Below are 19,494 nucleotides of genomic sequence, written 5' to 3'. Positions count from 1 at the left end.
AACTGCTACATTATTAAAAGATAAAGACTAGAAAGGACAAGGACAGCGTCTGTAATAATATAAATATGGATGCAACGACAAACTGTGTTCACAGAAAAAGGTTTTCAGAAGTGTTTTGGAGCCCATGCACAACTGTGTCTGTTTTTGAATCATTGCAGTATTTTACAGAGTGGTTATTTCTAAAAGACTCAGCCTCTCAAATGCATTCAAATGTCATCCCTGCATTCTGTTCTTTGTTGACGTTTTGCAGTGTCCCCACTTTTCTGGAAACAAGGTTTATATTCAAATACATCTCCAAATCATAAATGCTCCTGACACAGCGACCACAAAGCCAATTCAAATAGACAAAGATACAAGCAAATCAAATCTATAACCTCTCTAACCGTTTATGGCAGAGGCAAAGAAAGAGGGTATTTATGTCATTTGAAGCCGGATGATCTTTATTCTGGTGGTTTATTCAGTTTTATTCAATCATAAACTACTAGTGTCTATAAAGCAAATACTGCTTTATCTTTATTTAGAATATATAAGATTTTGCTGATCTGAATTCTGTCAGCCTAAAAATAATAAGTCAATAATGTGCTTAGGGTTCAAATTGGCCCCAGGTCCTGTAAGACCCTCAGTATTCTGTATGAGTATGCTACATTGCTAAAATGCTGTCTGCTGCTGATTCTAGACCTGCTGCTCAGGGCAACTTGTCCTAGCATACAAATCTTAATATCAAAGCCAGCTCACAGATATAAGGTACATCTGCCCAATCTGACAGTAGACTAATATCTGGTCAGGAAGGTTCTTTTAAACTCTGAAGTCTACATTCAGTTACACAGCTGTAGGCGAATACAGCACTGTGTGTTGGTGGTGCAGGAGTGAGTCAGAGCACACTGAAAAAACCTCAAACACTGCGCCCTAACACACACGTGTGTACACAAACAAAAGCCAAATCGATTCGCTTTTTAAAACAACCCCTTGAGCTGAATGAGTGAGTAGCGAGCTAGTGGGAGGTGACCTTTGCCTAAGCAGTATAAAAATACAGAAAAGTTTGGCTTTGTCCCTCTTCACCACCTCTTTCTGTTCTCTACACCTCTAACATATCCACTTCTCTTTCTTTCTTCCTTGTTCTCATTTTCCCATCAGTGTGAAATGGAAGACGTTTCTTCACCTACTTGTCACACAGTGACTTTTATAAAATCTTGTCCCTGTAGAAAATTATATATAAAAGACCCCCGAGCCTTCCACCATTAAAGAAAACATAGTCTAGTGTTAGATTCCTCCAAATACAAGCCTTGCTTTAATTCAGGACCGTCTCCACTGGGTACTGCTCAGTTTAACACAGTATTTCTAATATCACATCTAGGATACATTTAAACACTTTGGCTGAGTGTACAAGATGCATGTCCCGACTGGCTATTGTAAAACGGATCTGTGTGTGGAACTGCAGCTTTGTTTCCCATTTGGGTTTCTATTACTATATAAACTTCACATTACAGTGGTATTTTTGTTGAACATTTTCTTAGCAAATAGAGGTTACTGGGAAACTGATAAGTAACTGGATTACTAATGCTGTTATAGTTTATGCTGAACATTTTATACAGCCAAGCAAAGCACAGTTGATGTGTTATGAAATATCGGTTTGAATTATTGGTCAAATCTAAGCATCTTTTAAAAATTAACTGTTAAAACCAATATGATCACAATACCAGTGTGCATCCCTATGAAAATGCAACAATATTTGCATTTATTAATTTTTCTAGGACCACTCAACACCAAGAGGTCACAAACAGCCCAGTTCTGAGCATGTGACTTAACACTCCCATGACTGCATTAAAAAAAACACTGTTCCACCTAATGGCAGTAAGGCTACAGACACTCCTTTGGCACCTCAGACATTCTGTCTATAGAAGTGAACAAATCAATGTGGAACTAAGCCATCCTTCATGTCCAATGACAGTATGGCCAGCTGTGCTCCCTGAGTGATAGATGGAGGGCATTTGAAAAGAAAATAATGCACTAGTCATGTCTTCCTTTAAAAGATTGGACCTTTTTTCCCTTCATTAATTCTTACTCAAGAGAAATAAACTTTGAAGACACATACACACACTTACCGTGGTCGCTCTCAGTTCCTGATCTGCCCCAGTATCTCCGCCTACGCTCAGGACTGTGTGTGTGTCTCTCAATGACAGCAGCAATGAAGCGTGTGTTACTGACTGTAAAGAGAGACAAAGAAGAGCATGGGTCAAACTTTGGCAATCTGTGGCCGAATACGTGAGCAGTACAACAACAAAAAACAAAACATGGACATTTCTATTCCTGATTAGGGCTCCTATCATATTAAATTTTTATAAATATCTGATACATGGAAACAGCAATTTAAAATCATGTTTACTTGAGCTTCTCTCTTCTGATCAGTTTCTTCCAGTAAAACAAGCACCGAAATTCATCTATTTTTAATCTGTTCTGCAAAATGAGTTCATTGTGGTCATTTAAGTGTCTGTTTTTGTCCTTCAAGTCTGAAGCAGGAGTTAGCTCAGCTTATTTTGATGTCTTGTAAAGGGACTCTATTAATCTTAAGAAATGACAGGAGACCATTGTGTTTGTTGGATGAGCTAAATCAATCACTGCCACAGAAAACCATTTAATAATGACACAGCGATAAGTGTAAATATAGGAAGATGGTTCTAGACAAAAGAAGATGCTTACTTATTCCTCTGTCCTCATGACTATCCTCATCTCTTTCATCTCGCTCATTGTCCAGGTTGGACATCCTTACTGACATCTCTGCACATGGAGTGGGAGAAGGTTTAGTAAAAACAAAAGGTGGAGAGCTGACAGATTCACATTTCACATGACATTACAAATCGTCAGTAGGTTCAGTCCAAAACCATTCTCATGAGAATCACAAATGGTGATTCAATCCATGGTTAGTGCAGTAGGTAGTTCTCTAACTGATAAAAGCTCAGCAGACACTAAGAAACACTCATAAAAGTCTATTCAGAGAGGCACTATTGCATTTGCAGCAATAAAAAAGCTAAGCAGTGACTCAAGACAAATGTAAACCCTCACTGGACTGAGATTTTGGTTATTTTCCACACATGGAGGATGGCTTTTTCCCTGGCTGGCTAATTAAATTAAGTGCACATAAAAGCGCTACAGAATCAAAATAAGAACATAACCATTGAACAAACACAGCAGACTGTTCAGTGGACTGTTGGCTTTGATACTGCAGAGATTCATTTTGATTTCACTCTCCAGATTAAACCCAAAGTACTCCTTGGGTTTGCAATGTCTGTAAAGAAAAATTTGCTGTAATGTAGGCTGAGGGCTACTGTGTGGGAAAGAGGGATTAGAGGAAGTAAATTACTTTAATTTCTTTCTCTATGAACTCTCTTGGTAATCTCCCTTCTTCATCTTGTTAGCTGAATGGGTCACTGTTTCTAATTGGAAAAGGTCAATGTGTTAAGTAGCCTGCTTTAGTTAATTCAATCATCTTCAAGGCACTTTTTAACCATCTTCTGTGTTCAGTGTTTAAACAAGAACGAGTAAATTGTTAAGGAACGTCAATCCACAGATATTTGTAGTTTATCACTTAATATTCAAAAACCACAGGGTCATGCTGACACTAGATCAATTGAGTGAATGGCACTATTTTAAGACACAGGTCTATATTTTGTATAGAAAAATATGTATATTTTGGTTATGTACTGGTTTATGCAGCAGTTGCAAGTAATCTTACAAAGACTTCCACATATGTCAATCTCATACAGGCCAGCCAACTTATTTTACTGAGATTCTAAACAAGAGTAATGCCAAAATAAATAAATTTGGGACACTTTTGTGGCAACATAAACATAGCCATTACTTTTTAAACAGGCAAATGACCTGCACTAGCTCAGCGATCATGGTGTATCACGTTTTACGTCAGCAAAATAAGACTAGAGGTTTTAAAATAATTGCGTGTCAAGGGCCTTTTTTCGTTTTGCAATTTTAAGCATTTGGCAAAAAGTACCATAATTATTTCTTGAGAGAAGCATATCCAGCACAGCTTGTTTTTTTTTTTGTTAGCACTTGGATGCCCCCTAGTGTCATGAAGATCAGTCAGTGTTAACCTGACTTGGTTAATTTTATGTCCCCACACACCTGGCACCCCCATATGTCATTTATTTATATATCCTCTTTTCTTATTATCTGGCCTATTCAAAAAAACTTAATGCAGGCTGAAATGCTCATCTTCACCTAAACAGGAATAGATATTTCTAGCCTGCTGCAGGCATCCTAAGTGTAATTTTGAGACCTCAAAAACAGGCAGAATTCAAATTTTATTTTTAGTTTTGTTTTTCTGTGATACATTCCTTAAATCTTCTCCTGAATTAGCCCCAGCAAACACGACCAGAGACCACTGTACGCATGATAAATAGGACTTTAAACCATTTTATACATAAAGTCTTCTGTTCTGAGATTACTGACATTAATCTCAGTGTTTTAATAACATATACACAGTCACCATTTACTCGCATAACTATGTTCTAAACACTTCTTTCAGCTGTTTCAAAAGATGTTGCTTTTTCCTTGGAATGGACAGTGAATATTCTTTTGAACTAAAATGCCCCAACAACATTTATTCTCTGCCTTTTATAACAGCCTTGAAAGCCCTGTCATAAGTTCTCAGCTGCAGCTGAGAGAGGCTTTTGTATGATGCCCTTCACCCAGAGGTTGCAGCAGCTCTCACTCACCCTGCGCAGCTAGAGGGGACATGTGCTGATGACTCCGCCTGTGGATCTGGTGTCTGTAGGCATACACGGCCAAAACCAGCACCATAATGCATCCCATGATGCCCCCTGCTACTGGCCCCACAGGTGCACTCTTTATCATGTTCAGAGAGGCGACCTCTTCTTCTGCAGGAGGGCAGAAGGAAAGTCATGGTTAAGAGATGTGAAAGCAGGATGGAAAGAGTTTGTGTGATACATAAATAAGATGTTTCAAGGCAACATTGGAGAGTAAGACCCTTTCAGTTGAATTATTCAATATACAAAATGTATTAAATGGCCACAAATTAATTTTCTAGGTATGTCATTCTCAATAAAACAATGTCAATTACCACTGTCTGAACATAACCAGGTATCTACATTTATTTAATTTATTTTCCCCACTTTTGATGAAGGATGAAGCTCACACTGACGAATTAACAATGAACAGAAGTTTTATTCAAACAGCGCTAAAAAATGCCACACTAACGGTTAAGGAATCATATGCCACATTAGCAATTGTTATTTAATAACAATGTAAACAAAACACTACACCTTACATAAATAGTTTATTACATGTAAAAAATATAATATTTTTTGCCACTATTTTAAAAGTTATTGAACAGCTTTCTGTTGTTAAATTATCAATTCAAAATTCAAAATCAAATACAAATTGAAAAGTTTGTCAAGTTTAAAATATAAAAATCATTGTTATTCCTTACACAAAGAGTGCATACACTCACCTAAAAGGCCCATACCATCCACATAAGGACTCTTTGCACCTACAATTCCCCCAAAACACTCCTTTTGTAGAGCACAGTACGGTTTGTCCAGGTGGGTCTTTCCATCACTGTCCACCATGCACCACTCACAGTCCAGCACACCAAAGCAGTCACTGTGCGCACACACACCATGGAAAAATGAAATAGAACAATCTTCAATGTTTGAATAAGGTTTATACAAGTTACCAGCAAAACAAAAGCACTGTGAATATTAATATTAAATATAAAAACAATTAAGTCTTCTTCTACTCCTGTCTAAGCATGATCAGCCACAAGGGGTCACTCCACTGAAACTAAACTCAGCATAGGTTTACACCTAGGGTGAATTGCATTCCACTCCTTGCCCCCTACCAACTAGCCCTGTCACTACATTTTGCCTAGGGTTGGTGTCTCATTTCTTGTTGGGCTACTTGGGTTGGGCAAAGTATTAGGAATAAATGGGCCTTCAAAAAGATTTGAAATGCTATGAATGACTGGTGAATCACCTTCAAGATGGCTGTGCAACTGACCCAAAAATTTTTTTAAAAAAAAGTCAGTATTTTCTCCTGAAAATCTATGATAATTGTATTATTTTAGATTAAGGTAGTTACAATCTATTACAATCTATTAGTATGCCGATGTCTCAGTAGTTAGTTTGTAAATTTCCAGTTCCTCCTTAAATGGTGAAGCCACTGTATTCTAGGGACTGACGCTAATGAACATTACCGTTGAACTACATGTTTCGAAGAAAATCCTGCTGAATAAGAAACAGTTTCAGTTTCATATCACAGAAGATTTAGTACAGTGCAGCAAGGTTGCAGTTTAGGGGTGAACTTAAAATGCTATAATAACAATGACTTCCCTGTGTGCATGTCTATAGGAGAGGAGAGATGAAGTCAGGTTTGTGGTCATACCCAGGGTGATGGTGAGGATAGTTACTAGACTGACCTGCTGGTAAAGCGCTGACTACAACGAGTGTTGATGCACTGTGGCAGTGTGTCCTGCAAACTGGGCTCTATCACTGTTAAAGACAAGGGTTCTTGATGTACCTCACAGCTTGGGTTTCTGAGGATACAAACAAAAGAGACAGTGACCTCAGTGAAGTTTGAGAAAGGCATGACAACAAAAGCACAATTACAAATACATATAATAAGCTCATTATACTGGAGATCTACTTAATGTGTGCTTAGGCCTTTTATTGTAGTTCTGTGCAAAAATCACATGACAAACCATTACGGAGTATATTATGTTAAAGTATTTCCCACTGGGGAATAATGAACAGATTGTCTTTTGTCAAATGAATGCCTACTGACAAATGTTCATCTGCTTATAGATGAGCATCAATCTGTGACAAACAAAACAAGATCTCTGGATCACAATGCTTGCAAATCCTCAAACTTCTAGGATAGGCTGCCCTTAATATGTTTCAATGAAGTGAAACAACAGCAATATTAGAAAAAATAAATCTGGAAAATGAAAAATTTGGTGACTTCAAAAATGCTGCAGGAGAGATTTACCTGTTTTCTGCATTAGTGAGGTTGCCAGTACATTCATTCACCTCTAGAGGGCATTCACAAGGACATTCACACTCATTCTGCTCCATTCTGAGGGGGAAAAAAGAAAGTGGAGTCATTGTCTAAACTTGAACTAAACTGGTATTGAGAAATGTCAGTATTTTAGTACATTAACATATTATGTACACTGATGTTAAGTATCATTAACATTGCAAAACTGAAACTGAATGAGTAACAATCACTAATGGTGTATAATTACAGGCAGGTTAAAGCCTTGCTCTTTTGCAGCATTACTATGAGAATGAAGGCAAAATCACCTGTGGCAGTTCAGACAGAGGCGGTCCACAGTGCTACATGCACAGAAAGCCAGCGAATCACAAGTCTCGTTCACAATGCCGGCAAAGGCATTGGTTCCTGGAATCCGGGTGAGCCGATACTTAGAACAATGGCTGCCATGGACCAGATTTGTCAAATCACCCTGGAATTTAAACAGATGTATTAATTCCTCATACTATACAAGAAACCTAGCACTATGATTACATATAAGCCAACTACACATAAAGTTACTTGGTTTGCAGGTTTTGCGTTTAGTTAGTCATTCAGTCCAACTGTCAATGCTATTGAGTATTTTATAAATTTTGTAAACTTCCTACAAAAAAAACAAAAATAAACCAAAACTGCTATTACCACCTCCTCCACCAGGTGGCGGCATGATTCTTTTGGAAAGTGGAACTTCACCCAGCTCTACAAGGAAATCAACCAGGTTGTGGGTGTTTGGTCTAGTCTAGTATCTCAACTCACCACAATGCTAGTGTTGAACTTGTAGAAGCGTTGCACTGTCCGATCACTGAAGCTATTGCACAAGTTCTTCTTCACAAAGTTAGGGTGGTTTAGGATGTCATTGGCTACTAGGGGCTCCTAACAAAAAGATTACGAAAAATTATTATGCTTTTTACATTACTTACATTGTTTTGGAAATATTAAATTACAACATTAACACAGAAAGTATTTATGTATGCCAATATTTCTAACAGTCTCCCTTTAGCAGCTAAATATTATTTATTCATTATTGTCCAGATAAACGATTTAAATAATGTGCTTCAAAAGCCTTTCATAGTGCTGATTAGAAACAAGATTCATTCCTAAGACAAAATGTTTACTCTTTTCAGAAATTAAATCATCATCTAGTAGCCTTATCCACAGTAACCCTATCGTAATGTAATAATAAAAAATGTGAATAACAAAAACCTTTTTAATATAGTACCATTCATACATCAAAATGCAGCTCAAACATGCCAGAAAATCATAGTTCATGGCTGGGTATAGTACCTTATGGGTAATATGCTGCTGTTCTGCTGGAGCATGGCCTTTGGGGTCAATCAGGGTGGGGTGGGCCACCAAGTAGCCTCTGTCCTCCATAATGAAGCACCTACACACACAGACACACAAAGTTAATATCAATAAAATCTGTCCAATCATAGTCTTAAAACTCAACCACATTGCTGTTTCTGATTGGTGAAAGGTCTGTGCATAGAGAGGTTGGCTGCAACCTTTGGAAGGTTACCAACTCAACTTTTAACCATAAACCTGTGTGGGTTAGATGTAAATGTTGAAAATGAAAATAACTGACAACAGCACATTTATAACAGATGGGGCAATAAAGGAATGTATTGTGAAAACATTAGGCTCATATACTTTAAAGGAAGGAATGCAAGTGGGTAAAGGCCTGGGTGCAGGGGGAGTGTTCCACTTTCTTTAGAAAAGCTCAGATCCATGAGGCAGCTCAGAATAGTCCTCTTGTGCATAACACACTGGGCCATTCCACTCAACTAATCCTGTTTAATGGCCCTAGTATTCAGAATTCAGAGAACACTGAGGCCTAGCCCTCTCTGAAGTGACAGAGAGAGAGAGAGAGAGAGAGAGAGAGAGAGAGAGAGAAATGGTTAGAAGCAGAGTTGAGGAAAAGAGTAGAAAATAGGAAGACAACAAAAAAGAGGAGAGGGCTAGAGAGGACTGAACAGGATGAGTCTGGAACGCGCTCCTAATCAGCTTATCTCCTTTTGTGTTTCACCAGTCATTCCCCAACTCTCATTTTTTATTTTTCCAAACATTGCACCAGTCATTATTTTTGAGAGTGATCTTCAGTCTTCCTTACATCATCGGCTCTTTAGGTTCCTACTGTATTTTTTTTTTTAACCTCACCCTCTCTGAACAATTACTCCCCTTTCACTCACACCCCCCTTTTCTTTTACTCTAAAGGGAGAAGGGGGGGGGGGGTCCTGTGAATACTCCTATTTAAAAAACAGGCAAATCTGATTAGTTTCATATAAAAGAGTTTGAGAGAGCCTCCTGGCATTTCTCTGAACACCCCAGCCAGAGAAACCTAGACCTTGGCAGAGTGAAAAGTGAGAGAAGCAGTAAGTGAGGTAGGAGGTGAGAGGAACAGGGTGGTGCTGGCTTACCGTATTTTGTTGCCCTTGTCCTGGTTGCATATGGGTAGCAGATCCAGCAGGACTTTATAGAAGTAGCGCAGTGTAAAGTCGATGCCCATTACTGCAACTGCATAGCCTGGAGCCATCTGAGAACTAAACACAAGAGAAGAATAATTTGAGATGTAAAATAGAGGCAGTTGATGGAGGTTATGTGAGTGTCACATTGAGCATTCGTCAGAGATCATCAGACATTTGGGTTAAAAGATCCAACTTGAATTATTCACAATTCTTCATATAAAGACTATAAATAGAGAAGAGAAAAATAATTCACTATTTTTATTAATACCAGACTCACTGGCATTCTGCTAGTTTCAAATAGTTTCATCATACCTCTAAACATACCTTTGCGCACACACACTTCTAAACACAAAAAATGTGGAAATATGTATGGGCTTCTAATCTGCAATGTGTTATGTGGTTTTGGACAAAAAATAATAAAAGACAATCTACCAAGTTAAGGCAAGTAAATTACTGAATGACACAACTGACGTTTTTATGAGAGCTTTAAATATGAAACATGCACTGACCTAGAGGCATGAATTGTGTGGCTTATCGTAACCACATAGCCAGCTCCACCAACATCCAGGTATGGTCCAGTAAACGTGATTAGACCAGGATTTGCAACTGCGTGCAGGTACCTAAAAAGGAAAAACATCTATTATGTTAAACACAGAGCTATGCTTAAGGAATCTAACACAGTTTAGTTTATTTTTATTTTTTTGGACATCTTTTAGGAACACTGCCATTGTTTGCTTACACACCACTAATTCATGTACGGCTTTAAAAGCTTATTATGAAATCCAGAGATTTAGACCTGTATTTAAACAATACAACATTTGAAAAAGTATGACTACATTTTTCTCTTCATCCAGTTCCATGTCTGCACAGTTTTTAAACCGTCCAACAAACTTAGTCTCTAGCCTGGGGCTCTGTTCAGAACCAGTTCCCTGGGAGTCTGGAAGTGTTTCAGAAGTGTGGAGACCTCCGCCCTCAGGCCCTAATCTCACCATTGTCTCCGAGTAGGGTCGAAGGCTTTGTCCATGAGTGAGCCAGGGTAAATCCGCAGCACCCCATTGGGCGTTGCTATGTAACGGCGCACAATGTAGCAGTTCAGGCTGCTCAGCTCCATGAGACTCATCCATTCATCCGTCACATGACTGGTAGCCATTACATCGTTCCTGACAGAAGACTACAACAAAAAAGAGACAGAAATAGGTCCATGCCAGGTTTCCATTAAATCTGGTAAGGTCCACATATGCTCAAAATTCAAAACAAAACCAGAAAGACAGAGAGGAAAGCACAAGAAGAAATGTGTGTGGTCTGACATACTTTAGTACATGTGCATTCAGCCTTGAGATTAAACCAAGTCTTCTGCAGTTTTTTCCCCCCACAATATTGCTCCTCATATTTCATGTTTATGGAGTAAGACAGTAGTGTATGTACATGCATGTGAATGTATACAGGTAAGAATGTGTGTCAACCAGAGCTGGGAAAGTATTTTCAAAACAAACTCCAGTAAAAATCAAGTTTTTAAATTGTCCATATTTTTTTATTTTGTTTTTTAAATATGCTAAAAAGATGTATCATGAGAGAAATAAATAGTAAATATAATGGGTGAACGGCTTTCCAAACAGTTTGTTCCAAACAGTCTCAAACTGGCTGATTCACACAGCCAAGATTTTTACATCGTAAGCCAAAGAAATCAGCTTACAGGGTGGGATTCTGACCTGCAGGTCGTTTGCTGAGGGGTAAGTGGAGTTGGAAGTGGGGAATATTTGCATATACATAGATCTGTGCATATTGAATGAAGGTAAAGTGTGGTTAAAACTAAGCCACTTTTAAGGCTTTATTTGTTAAACTTGGAAATAAATCCTCAATATGTTATTTTGATGAGGAGATGGGTTTTTCTGGGTTTAATCAATGTCTGGAAGGAGATTTTAAATAAAATTATAATCCGATAATATTTGTTATATTTGAATTTTTAAATTCCAGTCTATTCAGAATCATTCGGAGCCATGCAGGAATACATCCTGGACAGTGTGCCAGTCCATTACTGGGCATCACACACTCAACCAGTCACTCACACCTCCAGTCCCTATACTCGCATTTCACCCTCACACACCTCATTTGGACGACTGTAAAGACTGTAACAATTCTATAATTTTCCACAACAAGTGTTCTAAACCCCTCTGCACACATTCTTTGCTGCTCTTGTAAGACACATCTAGAAAGGGAATTTTCCAAAATAAACTACGAACCTGTAACATTCCATATAGAATCCAAGAAGCATCAAAAAACAAAGAGCCACTTGCTCTAAGTGTTACTAGAGTCGTTTGTAGAATCTTTGAGCTTTTAACAATGTTGAAGTTAGGGGAAAATGTTTAACTTGACGTCATGATATAAATGTATATATACTTCAGGCAGTTAATGTAAACAGAACAGCTGTGCTGATGTACTCATCAGGAAGGCATTAATATTCAGAGTATTCCCGTTCATTTATTTCATTACAGGGACAGATGAGATGACTTTCAGTTTTCCAGACCCAGGAAGTCACACCAAGCTGCTCGCAGACTTTGACTCGAAGTGGAGATTGAACCCACAACACCAGGACCCTGGGGCTATGTGATAGTGACACTACATATCTCTGTCTGCCCTCATACAATTAATATAAGAGATAAACTTTCCCAGCAGGACAGATTTAGCTTCATACAATGTAAAAATAGCCTCATATTTAAAAAAAAAAAACAAAAAAAAAAACAACAACAACAGAGACTTGCTTTATTCAAGCTAGACATCAATTTCAAAATATAATCAGATATTCTATTAACATCTCTGATGTAATATAAAAGAGTCCTGCAAACCCTCTAATGTTTAAGCTGCATTCAAAAACAATGTGGATTTTCTCGTGAAGTAAATTGTTTAAAAATTACAGTTAATATTGTTCAATACTACTGAGAGACAAGAGTCAGACAGAGCTGCGTGCAACTCTTCTCAATCTGGATTATTTTCAACCTAATAATATCTCGCATTGAGAGAAGGAGAACATACAAGGAATAATGCAGAAGTAATGTAAGAGTTGACTTGTGACAGCAGAATCAAATCTTACCTGATCACACTAGAGATGCATTGTAGAGAAAAGTACATAGAATGCAGCTGATGCGTTTCAAGGAACAATCAGATGCTCTGTGTTGTGAAATAATGTAACGTCTCTCTAGTATGCAAATAATTTAATCTCAGATTTCATCTTTAAAACTTTAAAAACATATGGACCAATTAATTGGCCTGACAATGTAAATTATGACAGCTATATTAGCACCAGGAGGTATAAATAAACAAATTGATCTGTAATTCTAACTAATATTTGATTTTGAAGCTATCATTACTCCTGGAGAGGATACTTTGATGTGATGCTGAGCTATTGCAAAATATATATATATATTTTTATATTTACTGAATTTGTAACCATATACCTAATGATAAACCTGATAAAACAACTCCCAGATTTGAGCTTTATAAATGTGAACTGGTCATTTGACCAGGGGTGTCCAATGACTGCGTGTGTATACATACCTTCAGCCCTGGGTTGGCAATAAGGCGTGTGTTGTCACTGAGGTAGGCAGTATAATGCTCGACCATGCGCTTGGTTTCAGGCTGGCTCAGGTGCTCATAAGGAGAGGAGAAACTACCAGCTGATAACATCACTGTAGGACTTTCTGTTGGGATGAGGAAGGGTGATCTGCAGTGAGCACTAGACACGTCCTGGAATCTGCTGTAGGGCAGTTTTCAGTCCTTTCCGGTCCAATTATATAACACATGTACAACTGAACTAGAAATTTGCATTTTATTACTAACTGCAGTTCAATGCATAGAATATTCTGCTACAAACAAAAAACTTCTCATTTATATCTGCTGCCAACATTGCTCACCAACAGTTGCAAGTTGTTTGAAGTGCAGGCAGGTGCTGGGCTGTCCCAGAAGGTCCAGTCTGTGGTACAGGAGCTTACTGCTGGGGGCTGTGTTAAGGTTCTTCAGGTGCTTCACTGGGATTTCTGGCTGAACATAGACTATACACAAGATAAAGGTGGTGTCCTGGACCTACAGGGAACAAGGAGGGTGGATAAGACATAAGGAGAGAGCCTGTGAGAGCAAAAAATAAAAGGTGGTCTTTGTACACACCAAATTCGGTTATTCAATTTCTAAATAAAATAAAATAAGTAAATTATATGTAATTTGACAGTGTACTTTATCAGACATTTATATAAACCAGGAAACAAGCAGCAAAACGTGGAGCAGGCCAAGTTATTTACAAAACATTACTCCAAAGTGCTAGAAAGCACATAATTGCAGTCAGACATTTTCAGAAAACAGTTCAGGCAATGATGTCACATACTGGTTAGATGATGCTAATGTTTACTGTCAAAACATTCGTAGACTACAGTTTACCCTCCTGACAAGTGTACTCTGCTTCATGCAGAATGGCCTCAAGTTTTAAAATGAAAAACTTTTAATATGGAATGAGGGGAAATACAAAGTATATAAGGGAACAGTCTAGGAAGCAGGTCAGCAGAAAAAGTTTCCATTTTGTCTTAGTTTACCTCATTAATTCTTTTTTTTTTTATTTAATCCTGACAAGCTGTCATGGACCTATGTGTGCTGCACAAAATCATGATAATAAAAGAGGCTCATATTTCTTCTAAAATCTATTAATGTCAGTAATTCATATATGACTACACTAAAATGCAGAGTTTGTCCACACTGGAAACGGTTGAGGTTTCAAGAGTCTTTAGCTCTAACTCACTGGTAAAGTAAAGTAAAACACCTGGGGGTCAAGCCAAAAGGTCTTCGAATTCAGTTTTCGCCGTCAATGTTGGGATGACAGAACTGAGTTATTTGCCAGCATGCATCTGTAAGTGCCATCACCCCATTAACCTACATATGAAATGAGCATTTGAAGCACAGAGATCCCAAATGTATGGAGTACGACTGTTAAATCTACTGTGGCAAGTATTGTGTACCAGTTTCCAGGCGTAGCTGACATTATATGCTTCTCGACTTGGATCACGCAGGCGATTCATGTGCCAGGACAAAGAGGAGTTGATTGGTACAGCAATGACCTGGCTCCCCAGTGGCAGACTGAAAAAGGACATTATTATGAATGCGATATCCAAACACACCACATTAGTACCAAATGACCATAAACAATCCTTAGAAAGTGAAATATTTATCAATGAAGAATTCACAATAATTCACTCCTCATGAAATCACAGATGCAATCAGGTGACTGAACAGCCCTAGTCCCTCACCTCAGGATATTCTGGCGTACAGCAGCAAAACTTGGGATGTTCTCATAATGGATGATGTCTGTGTGCAGAGGGGCTTCAGTCATCAGGTAAGGACGTGTCAGCGATGGGTGCATGAGTGTGTAACCTGAACAATGTAACAAAATATCACATTGACTACATAGATGAATTAAAATGATTGAAGATGATTAAAATTTCTGCTTCAAAAACTGATTTAAATGGTTTACTCTGGGTCTAAACAAAAATTACGTTTTTAAAATGGAAAGATGATATTACAATGTGATTACGCACCTGTCCAGTTATTTGAATGTGTTACAGACACATTTGGAATTAGTACATTTTTTTATTATTGTTTCTCATATTGTACCAGCTTTGGAATTGAACACTGCAAGACTGGTTAAATCTGATGCTAAATTGCAACAGTGTACTCCTTTTAGTTGTCAGTTCCATGTCTGGGCCCAACAGTTTACTACTAGTGTTTGCAAGTAATTACCCAGAAATGTAAATATTCAATCATTATTAAAGTTACCTTAATGCAAAATGTATTAATTAAACTATAAATGTCTTGTTACACAAAGAGCATATTTGTCAAATGTGATTCTAAAAGCAAAAATACTTTAAACAGGTCTCAACTTTCTACCATAAAAATGTAAACATTTACATGATGACATCACTCTGTAGACCTTTAAGAAAATATCCATTACTACGTCTTGCCGCCTAATTAGTTCCATACTCTGACACTTAAGACTCTTCAATATGAACAGCTCTGCTGTTCTTGCTCCAAGCAGCTGGCCTGAAGACAGTCATATTGGCGTACGGCCTGCTAGTGTGCAACAGGTACTTTCCCCTAATGGACTGTTAAATGGGGCTAAATGGTACTCAGTCCACTGTCTGGAGACATTAGGACTGGCAGTGCTGCTGAGAGTGGACCTCCAAGAAAGGCTTGCACAGTAGTAAGAGAACAGCATTCTAAAAAGTGATGTCAATATTGAATACTGCTGAAAGTGCAGAACAAAAAATGTTAGTAATATTCCATATAATTTTTTTCCCACATCAGTGTAAGGTGTTATTTCAGAAAGAACCTAGGGCCAGGTTGTATAAAAGCACTGAAGTCAAGATTACCCTTAAATATTTCTTAAGTTTAAATGTGTTGCACAAAAATGCCTTAAGTGGTATTTAAGGATGTTTTCTCTTGTGAAACAGGCATAAACTTTTACAAACTGCTTTAGCGCTCATATTTCCTCAAGTACTGCATGAAATGTCGTTACTGTCATTTCATTTAGGTTAATTTAAGGTCATTTAAGTTAAGCATTCTTTAAAATTACCAGGAAAAATGTGGAAGTGAAGAATTTAAAATAAGAAAATCACAGAGGTAATATGTAATTAAAAAAAAAAAAAAACCCTAATACCTTCCAACTTTACACAAGCACAATATTCTTTGAGGAAAATGAAAACAACCACTTAGTTAATAATGATATGGCAATCACCTTTGTTATCTATAAGGAAGGTATAAGAAGCCAGAGAGTCTTGATAGTATGTAACATCCTCGAGAATATAGGCCAGGTTTACATCCACTCCCACAACCCCTAGCAGCAGGTTTCCAAAGTAGCATGGTCGGCTAACTGTCATTATGAAGCCTAGAGGAAAAAAGAGAAAAACAAACTTCTTAGGATTTCAGGTTAAAACATGAACAGTTAAATACAGATTTTTTTTTTAGATGTTTTGAGCCATTGAGGTTGGACTGAATGCTGAAATACTACTCAGAGGCAATAGTCCTTCCTGTAAGCTGCTTCAAACAAAAACCTCAATGGCAACAACGGGTTATTCAGAACAGGCTAAGTGGACTAAAAGCTCACCAAGGGCAATCCAAATTAACTGCACAGGAATTATGAAATCACAATAATAAAGTGGAAATATTATATGTATCTGAAGAGTTTTGGGGTTGTCTAGGCACAGGAGAAGTTTTAATGGATGATATTTTTATTTATTTTATTTTTTTTAGAAGTATATACATTTTATAGTGCTCATGCATCTCAATAAATTAGAATATAATCAAAAAGTTGAAAAAATGTATTTCAGTAATTCAATTCAAAAAGTGAAATGACAAACAGATTATAGATTAATTACTAACAGAGTGATCTATTTCAAGTGGTTATTTCTTTTAATGTTGATGATTATGGCTTATAGCCAATGAAAACCCAAAAGTCATTATCTCAGAAAATTAGAATATTATATAAGATCAATTTAAAAAAATATTTTTGATACAGAAATGTTGTCCTACTGAAAAATATGTAGAGTATATGCACTCAAAACTTGGTTGGGGCTCCTTTTGCATGAATTACTGCATTAATTTGACATGGCATGGAGGAAATCAGCCTGTGGCAATGCTGAGGTGTTATGGAAGCCCAGGTTGCTTTGATAGTGGTCTTCAGCTCATCTACATTGTTTGGTCAGGTGTCTCTCATCTTCCTCTTGACATATAGATTCTCTATGAGGTTTAGGTCAGGCGGGTTTGCTGGCCAGTCAAGCACAGTGATACTGTGGTTATTAAACCAGGTATTGGAAGTTTTGGCAGTGTGGACAGGTGCCAAGTCCTCTAGTGTTGTCTCTGGGTCATGAGTGTCTTGACACAAGGAATGCGGCAGTTGTAGCCAATGTCCTGGATACGTCTGTGTGTGTGGTGGCTCTTGAAACACTGACTCCAGCAGCAGTCTACTCCCTGTGTATCACCCCCAAATTTCTAAATGGCCTTTTCCTGACAATCCTTTCAAGGCTGTGGTTATCCCTGTTGCTTGTGCACCTTTTCTTACCACACTTTTTCCTTCCACTCAACTTTCCATTAATATGCTTGGATACAGCAGGAGCGTGTCAATGACTGCCTTCTGGACATCTGTCAAGTCAATAGTCTTCCCCATGATTGTGTAGCCTACTGAACCAGACTAAGGGACCATTTTAAAGGCTTAGGAAACCTTTGCAGGTGTTTTGTGTTGATTAATCCAGTAATCCAATTTCTGAGATAATGACTTCATTGGCTATAAGCCATAATCATCAACATTAAAAGAAATAAACAATTGAAATAGATCACTCTGTGTTTTTAATCACTCTTTTAATTAATCTTTATGATATATGAGCTTCACTTTTTGATGATATTCTAATTTATTGAGATGCACCTGTATCACTGGACTGCACATAATTTTTTATATTAGCATGTTAAGGCTCCAATGCGTTTCTCTGCTCTTCTGTCTGAACCTGACTTCTGACTTATTCATACACAAATCATATACAAGTTTCAGAAATCGTGTTATGTCATATAAGTTGTTTTAGCATGTAAGAGAGTACAGACACAAGCCACAAATTCCTTTGTCTCTGTCTTTTTCTCCTATGCTGAGCAGACTGATAATGAGATGCGCTGTCACTGCGCTGTGAGTGTGTAACAGATTCTTGGAGGAGAATATTTTATTGCAACTGACTGCTTGCATTATTTCTCTGATTTGGCTTAAAGATTAATAAATTACTTCTCCTTGTCTGAAAGTGTGAGTGGTCAGCGAGAGATGTTTCCATGCAGCAGCAAAGCTGCAGCTGAATCCTAAATGTCTCCCTACACCTTCCGTAGGGTACTGTGTCAGTCAAATAAAGGTTTCTGCACTCAAGAAATAAGTTGTATGTCTAAAATAATTGTAAACAGCTATAAGATTCACAGGGTGGCACGGTCGCGCAGCAGGTTGTGCCACAGTCACACAGCTCCAGGCTCTAAAAAACACCTCTTAGCAGCATACAGTGTGGTTAAACTAGAGAGAAGTCACAGTCCTTGTGTTCTAACTCACCGTCTCCCATCTGGTCTGCATAGGGCAGGCTGAAGGTGGCCATGTCAATCATGCGGTTGGGCAGGTTGATGTAGAAGCGGCCCACACTTGTTTCAAGGTTACTGAGCTGGTTCAGAACCATCATACTGCCCTTCACAACAGTGAGCTGTGAACGGTCTGAAACCCCATACTTTGCAGAGTTCTGTTCAGCCAAATCCCGCATGAATGCCAGCTCCTTGAGGCCTGTCACACCCTCTGTGATATAAAGGGGGAAATGATAGACCAGGTGTTTTTTAGTGCAAATGCAAATCTTTCTTTAACTGAATATACACCATTTCTCATCTCTTAAAACAAAGCAAATCTACTTGTTGATTAAACACAGAATGAACAGATAGAGTTGGTACTTTTGAAAAGACAGTGTGAATTAAGTCAGTGGTAGCTCATGATATAGGGACTGAATAAATACATGTGTGTGCATTACTGACAGAGCCAAAGTTAGAGGCAAGGTAAGCTTATTATTATCTCTTGAATAAACCTGTCACTTCTGAACAATGGAAATGCAAGAAAAATATTCCACGTGCCTGAAAGTATGAGAGTTAAAATATTAGTTTATCAACAGACTTAGATAGCATAAATATCATTTATTAAGAATGAGGAACTGAATATATCAGTGAGCATATGTTAAAATATGGCCGATATGGGAAAAAAATAAAGGAAAATGACAATCCTATGTTAGTGTGTATGCACACATGTTCAGCTGCCCACAATAGCCAGGCTCACAACAGAAGCCTGCTCCTTTACACCACCATGCTAATCAACTTCAATCATATTTCTGCCATCTAGACACAAAAGCCCCTTTCCCCCCTTTCATGTCAGTGAGTGCCC

The 19,494-nt window shown here is 37.9% G+C and overlaps 1 protein-coding gene across 2 annotated transcripts in view; it reads right to left on the bottom strand.

Annotated features, from left to right (window-relative positions):
• Positions 1-19,494, bottom strand: part of cachd1 (cache domain containing 1) — a 61,643-nt gene that overhangs the window by 2,197 nt on the left and 39,952 nt on the right. Inside the window, exons 9-26 of one of the 2 annotated variants that reach the window (XM_066663337.1) lie at positions 18,631-18,864; positions 16,294-16,443; positions 14,810-14,933; positions 14,522-14,639; positions 13,433-13,601; positions 13,077-13,219; positions 10,514-10,695; positions 10,034-10,144; positions 9,477-9,599; positions 8,344-8,443; positions 7,816-7,932; positions 7,332-7,492; positions 7,018-7,104; positions 6,449-6,565; positions 5,483-5,634; positions 4,728-4,889; positions 2,698-2,775; positions 2,103-2,204 (exon numbers count right to left, since the gene is read on the bottom strand). In XM_066663337.1, the coding sequence (XP_066519434.1) occupies positions 2,103-2,204; positions 2,698-2,775; positions 4,728-4,889; positions 5,483-5,634; positions 6,449-6,565; positions 7,018-7,104; positions 7,332-7,492; positions 7,816-7,932; positions 8,344-8,443; positions 9,477-9,599; positions 10,034-10,144; positions 10,514-10,695; positions 13,077-13,219; positions 13,433-13,601; positions 14,522-14,639; positions 14,810-14,933; positions 16,294-16,443; positions 18,631-18,864 (2,430 nt within the window). Of the gene's footprint in view, positions 1-2,092; positions 2,205-2,697; positions 2,776-4,727; positions 4,890-5,482; positions 5,635-6,448; positions 6,566-7,017; positions 7,105-7,331; positions 7,493-7,815; positions 7,933-8,343; positions 8,444-9,476; positions 9,600-10,033; positions 10,145-10,513; positions 10,696-13,076; positions 13,220-13,432; positions 13,602-14,521; positions 14,640-14,809; positions 14,934-16,293; positions 16,444-18,630; positions 18,865-19,494 lie in introns of both variants that reach the window. The other variant, XM_066663338.1, reaches the window with a different exon arrangement.

The sequence above is a fragment of the Hoplias malabaricus genome, chromosome 3, assembly GCF_029633855.1.
Source record: "Hoplias malabaricus isolate fHopMal1 chromosome 3, fHopMal1.hap1, whole genome shotgun sequence".
Lineage (NCBI taxonomy): Eukaryota > Metazoa > Chordata > Actinopteri > Characiformes > Erythrinidae > Hoplias > Hoplias malabaricus.
The sequence above is the reverse complement of the archived record's forward strand: the minus strand, read 5'-3'. Positions and strand labels throughout refer to the sequence as shown.